At 32.6% G+C, this 10,512-nt stretch overlaps 1 protein-coding gene across 1 annotated transcript; it reads left to right on the forward strand.

The window, feature by feature from the left end:
• Positions 1–1,039: 1,039 nt before the first annotated feature.
• On the forward strand, positions 1,040–9,096 carry LOC134269356 (low-density lipoprotein receptor-related protein 5-like). The gene is made up of 17 exons (XM_062751554.1): positions 1,040–1,145; positions 1,316–1,570; positions 1,906–2,056; positions 2,420–2,548; positions 2,922–3,030; positions 3,346–3,484; positions 3,795–3,914; positions 4,343–4,570; positions 4,917–5,097; positions 5,224–5,351; positions 5,471–5,627; positions 6,308–6,420; positions 6,662–6,787; positions 7,000–7,170; positions 7,975–8,148; positions 8,432–8,585; positions 8,698–9,096. Exons 2-17 carry the CDS (start codon positions 1,363–1,365, stop codon positions 8,939–8,941), a joined length of 2,532 nt encoding a protein of 843 aa, XP_062607538.1. The 5' UTR covers positions 1,040–1,145; positions 1,316–1,362; the 3' UTR covers positions 8,942–9,096.
• Positions 9,097–10,512: the final 1,416 nt, after the last annotated feature.

Genomic DNA, 10,512 nt, shown 5'->3' on the forward strand with positions numbered 1-10,512 from the left:
CACATCTACATGACACCACCAATCATCCCCCAAAAGGTGATTAGGCTGCTGAGTAAAATGTAGAAGGAGTTCGAGGAAGACGGGAGTTTTTGCATACAAAACGTCATTTTTCGACCCCCATTTGATCCCCTGGGGCAAAATTAAAATTCCGAAACCTTACTGCACATCTACATGACACCACCAATCATCCCCCAAAAGGTGATTAGGCTGCTGAGTAAAATGTAGAAGGAGTTCAGGGAAGACAGGACTTTTTGCATAAAAAACGTCATTTTTCGACCCCCATTTCACCCCCCGGGGCAAAATCAAAATTCCAAAACCTTACTGCACATCTACATGACACCACCAATCATCCCCCAAAAGGTGATTAGGCTGCTGAGTAAAATGTAGAAGGAGTTCAGGGAAGACAGGACTTTTTGCATAAAAAACGTCATTTTTCGACCCCCATTTGATCCCCCGGGGCAAAATCAAAATTCCGAAACCTTACTGCACATCTACATGACACCACCAATCATCCCCCAAAAGGTGATTAGGCTGCTGAGTAAAATGTAGAAGGAGTTCAGAGAAGACGGGACTTTTTGCATAAAAAACGTCATTTTTCGACCCCCATTTGATCCCCTGGGGCAAAATCAAAATTCCGAAACCTTACTGCACATCTACATGACACCACCAATCATCCCCCAAAAGGTGATTAGGCTGATGAGTAAAATGTAGAAGGAGTTCAGGGAAGACGGGACTTTTTGCATAAAAAACGTCATTTTTCGACCCCCATTTCACCCCCGGGGCAAAATCAAAATTCCGAAACCTTACTGCACATCTACATGACACCACCAACCATCTCCCAAAAGATGATTAAGCTACTGTGTAAAATGTAAGAGGAGTTCAGGGAAGAAAAGTGTGACAGACGGACGGACGGACGGACGGACATGAGTAACAACAATATACCCGAACTTTCTTTAGAAAGTGCGGGTATAAATAGTGAGTAGTAATAGCACTTAATCAGTAATGAATTTCATGATCATCCATTCCTTCCTTAGATCCATGCTCTGGTCAGTATTGCCAGCACATCTGTGTCAACACTCCACCAGGTCCAAAATGTCTCTGTGCTGAAGGATATATACTTGGCGATGATAGCTCCTCTTGCAATGGTAAGTAACGTCCAATTATAAATACATATATTTCATTTACAGTCACGATTGCTCTTTCCCCCACCAAACATTTCAACAAATAAATTTACTTTCTTCAATTGATACATGTATAATGTGAACAGATGTATCAAAAATATTATTTTTTTTTTACTTTTGCCTTTTATTTTCAGAGAGATCCTGGTTTTATGACAAAGGAATTATTGTAAATAATGCAACTATGTTTTATATGCTGGATACAAGATCATTAAACGGACAGGCAGAGAGGGTTCCTTATTTTCAAATTCCTACTGCAATAATGACGACGTTTGCCATTAACGCTTATTCAAGAGAAATATACTTTGCTGACGCAAAAAGGAATGAAATATACAAACTTGACATTTTCACGAACCGTTATTCTAATATTCTTTCTACAAATCCTGTAGCAGGTATGCTTAAATATTTAATGGAGTTTTCATTTATAGTAAAATAAAAATGGAGATGGAGTTTTCAATTTAAGTAAATTTAAGAAAAGATCATATGTTAATTCAAGAAGATTGTGTTAACATGCATGTCGTAAAAGGAACAAAGAAACTGATTTAAGTAAAGAAGAAAAATATAAAACTTATTCCTGAATTTTGTTCGAAATATATTTGTTTATTGTTCTGTTGATCACAAAATATGGTTGCTGAGTATATAAAAGATAACGTGACATTTTCATTTCTTTATCTATCGATAGACTGGAAATGTTAAGTTACTCTATTGATACAAACATTTATTTTAGATCTAAACTATGATTGGATTTCTAATCTGCTTTGTTGGATTGAACCTAACCAGTCTTCAATAAGGACTTATAATCTGAAAACCGGAAGTGTCTCAACAGTTTACGCCAATCTTCAGCAACCCATATCACTCACAGTTGACGCAATGAATGGGTTTATTACTATTCATTAATATTAATTAATTAAGTTGTACATTTCTACCGTTTCGAATTCTATACTTGATGAAGAAACTTTGTTTTGCGAAATAAATATATGATTGAATCAAAGCTGAATATGCATATATTTTTATGGATCAGTTTTTATTTCTTTTCCTTAATAAAAAAAATGTTATTTTCTTTTTTAATTATAAGCTCAAATGTAAAAAACAATTATCTTGTGTGAATAGTGACATAAACACAATGTCCAAATTTTTGTGATCTACAGGTCACAGTTTTTCTGTTCTAAAAGTTTATCTCCGAAAAGAAATAGTCTTGCTACTTCTTTTTTTTTTCAAAGTATTCATGATTATTTCTACAGAGCAATATTCTGGATCTCATCTTCGACATCCTCTATAATACGAGGAAGCTGGGACAGAAATCCTCCAAAAACCATTATATCTGACTTAGATGATCCAATGTTCCTTAAATATGACATTACAAGTCAAAGGTATTGACTGAAATTGCATGTATCCTCAAGCTTTCATTTGTGATTTTTGGTTGGATTTCAAGATATGCATTATTTAAGACACATACATAATATCATAATATTTAATTCATATTTTGTAATAAACTAAAGTTGAATGCGTGGAATTGTACAATTGCTGATGACAATGATATGCATTTATCTGACGGTCACAGATTTGAAAATGTGCTTTGATAATTGAATATCATACCCATTACATATGTTCATGATCAGAAGCAAAATAATTCTTTTATGAAATTAGAAGATAAATTAAATTGAAGATGTTTGAATTGTTCTATTTTTTACTTCATGTACAATTTTTGTAATGTACATGTAAGATCATTTCTATCGTTTACAGGATATTTTGGCTGGAGAGTGGTGTACTCGTAAAAAGTTCACAACCCAGTGGTTCAGACATTAAAAGTCATATCATAGCCTCCCGTGCAACAGATCTCTTTATTTACAAGGTCCTATACAAGTTTAGCTTTTAAATACTTTTATCTGTCAAGGATACCATACCAATGTTTTAATTATTTATTGTAAAGATTTTAAATTTCACACGTTTCAAGTAATTCATGGAAAGGAAAATAATTTTGTAAGCCAAAGTAATTTCTTATGTTTTAAATAATTACATCATTCAATATCTTGAAGCTCAAAAACTGATGAAATACGTAAATAATTTTTACGAGTTGCTGAATGCACGCGATGGAAATTATTTATATATTATGGAAATTTTGAATTAAAATAACAACTTTAAATCATTCATTTAAAATGATTTTTAGGATTTCATTGGCTGGCTTAGTGGAGAGGAAATTCATTTTTCAAGCAAAACATCTTCTGCATCAGAGGTTTATTTCAATATATTTCCAAACCCAGTGCAGGTTAAAGCATTTGATCCAATTCTGCAAGATGACTTAAAAGGTAATCTGCTTTCATCTTTCTAATTTACAATGTAGTATAACATTAATAGTATTAAAGGGAACAATATATAATAACTGATAAGTATAATATTGAGATATTGAACTTATATTGATGAATATTGGTACAAGTTAACGAGTTATTCCTCCATTGTTGATGTTTTAGATTAATATTCTGTTTCAAAATTGTATTGAGAAAAATATGCACCCTTACAATGTATGTTATCTGCAGGATATAAAAACTTCACAATCAACCCAATGTTTTTTTTTAAATGATCAAACAACAGGATTAATCTTTGTATTTTTTTTTGTAGGCACTTGTCAAATTCTCAATGGAAGATGTGGTGATATTTGTATTCCTACAGAAAACAAAAGTAAATGTGAATGCGACATTGGCTTACAACTCCAAGCAGATCAAAGGTCATGTGATAGTAGTGAGTATTTATTTATATTTAAGAGTAGTAGCACAATGATAAAGAACAGCGATCAATCTTAGAAAACGATCCCTAGAAATTGACAGGGGTGGGTCTGATGCCTAGGAGGAGAAAACATCCCCTATCGACCCACACCCACTATAAGAGTCATATGTACAGATCAGATAGACACCATTATCCGTAGTCAAATTAAGTATTAAAAACAAAGACCAATCATTTAGTATGAAAAAGTTAGACAAAAATAAGATGTAATTCTCGCTATTAATAAATTTGCCAGAGGTAAATGTTATATATAAGCAGGTGATAATGTTTTTGATAAAATTTAGTTGTAAATTGGTCCTGATCATCTTCAGTGAGTAAAAATGCCCAAATATGAGACAGAGGTAGCAGACTTTTGGTATTGAAAGCATTTTTTCTTTATTTGGTAGATTTTCTGAATTCAGATTTTATCATTGCATCTGATTTTACCCACGGACGAATACTACAGATCAATTTGAATACAGGAGAAATTGTTAAACTACCAATCAATGTTCAACGCACCTCAGGAATTACTTTAGATAAAACGACAAAGGAGATCATTTATTTCAATTCAGAATCGAGAACAGTACAAGTATTTACACTTCAAGGAAAGCAGGCAACCTTGACAACTCTTACAGGTACCTGTATTAGTCTATATGTTATATTTTTCCTGCCGATTCCACGATTTATGTAAATGGCTTCATGTTTTGTTGGGTTTTTTTTTGGACAAACTCCAAAATTGATATAAAACGGTGAATATTCTTTAAAAGTTTTTATTGTAGGATATCAAATTTGATAATGTTTTATGAAAAGTGAGACAGAGAGAGAAAGTCAATATATATATAAAATGGTTGTGTAACAAAATGAAAATACTTTGTTATATGAATCTTTAATAAAGGGTCTTTTTTATACATATGTAGGTACAAGTAAACCTCTTAACATATCGATCAATGTGTCTAATGATTATATGCATGTTTTATCAAGGTTTTACTAATGCTGAGCGTATAGCTGTTGATCAGTCAACTGGAAACATTTACTTCACGGCCATTTCTTCTCAGCCAAATAGCAGTTATGTTGGAGTGTTACACAGAACACAACTGGTTCACAAAATTTTGATACATGACTTGCAAAATCCAAAAGCAATTGTATTGCATTCAGCAAAAGGGTATGCATTTGTTATTAATATCAGTCATGCATGTATTATCGGGTTTATTCAGATTAAACCCGTTTTGGTACATATTCTTGAACTCAATATTCATATTAACTATTTACAAATGCCTTTTGCATTTAGAATACTGTTTTGGACAGAGACTGGAATATTTCCCAGAATAGGAAGGGCGTCTATGGATGGTACATCTAAAGAATACATAGTAACAATCGATGGTGGATCGCCAAATGGTTTAGCTTTGGATTTTGAAAGTTTGTTTTTGATTTCTTAAGTTTCATATTTGCTTCAAAATATTTCTAATAACATTATAATTAACATAGTTACCCACACACTCTGCTCTATATTACAAGTGTCATGCAATTCTGTTTAGCTGATCGACTATACTGGACTGATAGACAGAGGAACACAATAGAATACGCCGATCTCGATGGAAGAAATCAACGCGTTTTGGCAACCGCCAAGGATGGACAGCTTGCTGACATCGTGTTAAGTGGACAGTTTCTATACTATACCGCCTGGAATAGACAGTAAGACACATAACAGTCTCAAAGGATTAGCTTACATACAATGTATCATGTGTTTACTTGGCTTTGCTTTATTATTGGCTTCCTTTCAGAATTATTTTTTTTAAAAGTAGAAACATAAAAAATGGGTTTCCTTTTTAAAAGTAAATTATGATTTTCCATAGATTTATAAAGCTTGTACTCTAGTTAAACTTTTAATAATATTCTTATATACTGGATTAAGTACCGTAGGGAAACTATTGTCTTCTTTCGAATATGTTTGTTTTTACAATTTATCATGATTTAAATTGTTTATTTGCTTAAAAAATAGTGTCATTAGAGGCATGTTGTCTCTGAATGTTTAAGAAACGGACGTTCATAAGAGTAAGTATCAGTTGTAGAAAATTGATCGCCTTATTTTAAATACGATAAAATCTGCACAGATTGAACCCAATGGTCAAAACATCATTACTAGTATATTGCCAAAGAGTAATAATTTAAAAACAGAGGAAAGAAATGTTAGCGATAATTAAAATAAAAATATATCATTTATGAACATAATTATTATCCTCGAAAAGAGAAACACATTTGAACGAACAAGCAAATTATACTTGCTTTGTTAAATTGATTTGCAAATATCTTATAATTAACATATACAATTGTTCCAAGTCGATTTCTTAAAATATTTTTTAAAATTAATTTAGGCGTATAACAAGAATTGATAAAACCACAGGAGCAGAAGATCCCTTTACGGAGAATCACCCTGAGCTTGGACGTCTAGACAGTATTGCTATCTATACAAACGAAATAATTGAAGGTAATTAATACTTGCATGCATGTGAATAACACATTTTACTTACATGTACTATAAGAAATTGTGTTCTCATTTTACAGTGTTTTATGGCAAAAATATACAACACAAAACTTAAGAAATTAAAAAAATATTTCATTTTCAACTATTATCCAAAGTAACCTTTTTGATATAATACTTGTAAGATATACTAGTCTTTTTTGTCTAATAAGTATAAAAGATTTAAAGAGTAAATATTATCACCTAGTAAACACAAACTGTTCCATAAAGAATGGTATGTGTAGTACCTTCTGCTTACCAGTACCTGGCGGAAGAGCGTGCGCTTGTGAAGACAACGTGAGTTTGGAACCAAATAATGCTGTGTGCACGGGAGGTATGATATCCCAAAACGTCTTAGAATAATGTTTAAAAACTGCGTTTCTGTATCAAATACCTCAAGCAACTCATGAAAGTTTTAAATTGTCATCCGACTTATTTGACTTTCTTTTATTCTGTGTGCTTTTCTATTCATTACTTTTTTTTTACTTCCATACTCTTTGGTGTTTTCATTTCAATAAATTTTATGAAACTTTTAATTTCTTTTAGTGCCAAGTTGTAGAACAACTCTTGGAAATATGGATTTCCTGGAGTGTTTTCCATATCCTGGTCAAACATGTCAGTTTGAGTGCAAGTCGGGTTATAAATTGATGGCTAACAAGACCCTCAGTTGTAATTCCTCGGGTCAGTGGAGCCAAGATACTGATCGTGTGTGTCCAGGTAAACATGAAGAGGGGTTGAATAGGAAACCTACTTAAAATGATAACACAATATACATCAAAGGAGCTCATTTGTTTTTGTCATTTGAGTTTTATACAATTGTTTACCGGTAGTTATCTAAAAGCAAAACGCAAACTTTCTATAACTACTCATATAAATTTCAAGGTTAAGCAGAATATATGCTTTGGTATAAAGGTTCTGTAGTAATTTAAAAAACCAAAAACAAAATTCATGAAAAAAGTTTTTTATTTGAAGTTTAGAGGACTAAAGAACATATAATTATCCAGTAATTTAAATAGTAAAGATTTAGATAATTCATTGTTTAGTTTTCTAAAAGCAACAACAACAACACTTACTACGCATTTATATTTCAAGGTTAAGCAGAATATATGCTTTGGCTTAAAAGTTACTTTAACATCGTATTTTTAAAAAATATAATTCTGTAGTTATTTTAAATACCAAAACAATATTCATGAAAAAAGTTTATTTTTTTTAAGTTTAGAAGACTTAAGAACATATAATTATCCAGTAATTTAAATAGTACCGTTTATACTAACCTATAAGTCGGCCGCCTATAAGTCAGCTGTATTAAAAAGCTTATATATCAGAAGGTCTGACCTCATATAAAACCGTTTTTTTTATAGCTCACCTATAAGTCGAACAAAGAGTTTTGGACCAGAGATAAACTCCCAAAAACCGACTTATAGGCGAGTATATACGGTAATTCAAATAGTTTTTTTTTCAAAACTAGACTTATACACTGTATGTGATACATGTATCATGCCCTTTCAATTTTTTCTACAGAAATTTTATGTCCGTCTTCCATTCATCATGCCAGATTAGCTCTTAATTGTAGTAGAAAAGTTGCTGAAACATGTGATTTCTCCTGCGAAACTAACTACGACCGCGTTACTCCGGACTATATCACCTGTAATTCCAGTGGAGATTGGAACAAAGATTCTAGCAATTTATGTCTCCGTACGATTCAAAGATTTTCAAAGATTTAATCTTTTATTTAAGTCAAAATTGTTGAATAAATAAAATAAAATCAACTTAATGTTTAACATGCTCTCAAAATTATTTTTGTTAATTCTAAATATTTTCACGTATCAAATGCATGGTACAGGTATATAAAATTATGTTTAAACTGGGAGATTTTTGCACTCTACTTTTAAGGTAATAGCTTGAGAACTTCTTTTAATGCATGTACATTTACATGTATATAATTATTAAACGCTATTTTATAAACTTCCTATTGCAGCATTGACAAATGTATCGACACACAGACCTGATTCAGAGATCGGCAGTTTTTTGTATGTTTACATTGGAATAGGGTTTGGAGTCTTGGTGGCTTTGGTAGTTTTCATTGTTTCGTGTCGAATTATTCATCTTCGTAAAAAAACAAAACCCACAGGGTAAGCCATAAAAAAAATTGCCAATGCATATCTGATCCCCCCCCCCCCCCCGCCCAAGTACAAAGCAACATAACACAAAACAAGCAAAATAATTTCTTCTTTATTTTACCAGGCTTCAGTACGAAAGCTCGGTCATGTCCGAGAGAAATCACTATTCTACGTTTATGAACGGAGAATATCAAATGGACAGACCGAGCTCAGGGGAATACAACACCATCGCCGAAATGATGGAACATGAAGACGCAAAGGCAGAAAAACCTGTTGGAGACGACGATGATCATTACTTAAGTCCCTGTGCAGACACAGCCCAAGGCACATACATACAAATGACAGACCCATATGTGAAGCCTTCATAAAGACTAAATGGATAAGCTACAATAATAAACATTGTTATTATCAAGATCTTGCAAGTTGATGCGTTGATTTCGTATAAACATTTTTCTTATGTGTTATAAAAATATTGTAAAAAAAAAATACCACAGGCGCCTGACGATTGGATGGTGTATGAGTATGACATGAATGTACCTTATTGATATGTAAAAAAAAAAAAGGAAATTACAATTTTTACATATCGATAAGGTACAAACTAGTATATGATTATAAACCAAGACCCTAGTACCTGTGAATTTTAATCCCTCCTCACTCCCACCCCTACCAAAATATCAATTTATTTATAAATTGTGTATATTCGCTGCTTTCATCCTTCACGGAAATAAGAATATCTTAAGTATACTATCCATAACATTGTGTTATTTTCTGTTGGAAACGGTAACTATATATAAATTCTGTTTCACTCGGGATTTCATCTAGTGCTGTTATATCAATGGAAGTTGAACAACAACAACAACAACAACAAAACAGTCTGACATCTTTAATTTTATGGGTCGTTGAGTCCAATATGCCTATGTGAACTTTGAGTTGTTAGGTTTTGATAAAACAACGATAATCCTTGTAACTTGATGTCAGATTCTTATTTTGAAAATCCATGTCATAAAAGATTGCATTATTATGTTCCCCAAACGAAGTTGGGGAACATATTGTTTTTACTCTGTTTCTTATTATTATTATTCTTATTATTTTTCTTCCTGGGAAAATTTTGTACGCGAGTGATCTTGTAAACTACACATCCGACTAAGGTAAAACCTTTTTAGGGTCAGTAGGCATGTTATGTAGATTTGCAGAACAAACGTCATTTTGCGCGCACGTGCTTGCAAGAGCGTGCACGTGCAACACGTGAAATGACCGATTTAATTGATATACGCGTAACTTTTTACATTTTAGATGAAATGCTTTGAAACTCATAATATAAGGATATATTAGTAGCATAGACAATATGACATTGTCAAAATAGCAAGATCTCACGCGCATGCACGTGCGCTTCGCTCTGATTGGCTGAAACAAAAGTCTCAATATCTTTCTTATTTTTTGACAAAATCCTTTGAAATTTTGAAGATAGCCATGCATTAGGATATCCTACAACATGATATACAGCAATTATCATGAAAACACGTGCATGCACGTGCGCTGCAATCTGATTGGCTTAAACTTTAGATAGCTATAATTCCCTTGCTTTTCAACCAAACAGGATGGGATTTGGAACATAGATAGATGTAATGGACGTCTACAATAAGGTATGTCACCATGCACATGCATACACGTGCCTGTACGTGCGCTGCAATCTGATTCTGAAACTTTAAACAGCTATAACTCCCTTGGTTTTCAACCAAACGGGGTGGGATATAGAACATAGATGTAATGGACTTCTAGAAGAAGGTATGGCCACCATGCTCATGTATGCACGTGCGTGCACGTGAAATAAGTAAAATCAGAAATACACTTGAATGAGCGTATTTTTTAATACTTTTGGATTAAATACTTTAATATTTAAGTATATTAAAATATATAGATTGTGAAGACAAAATGATAT

The sequence above is a fragment of the Saccostrea cucullata genome, unplaced genomic scaffold, assembly GCF_032062105.1.
Source record: "Saccostrea cucullata isolate Sc308-1 unplaced genomic scaffold, CSIRO_AGI_Scuc_v1 ctg8570, whole genome shotgun sequence".
Lineage (NCBI taxonomy): Eukaryota > Metazoa > Mollusca > Bivalvia > Ostreida > Ostreidae > Saccostrea > Saccostrea cuccullata.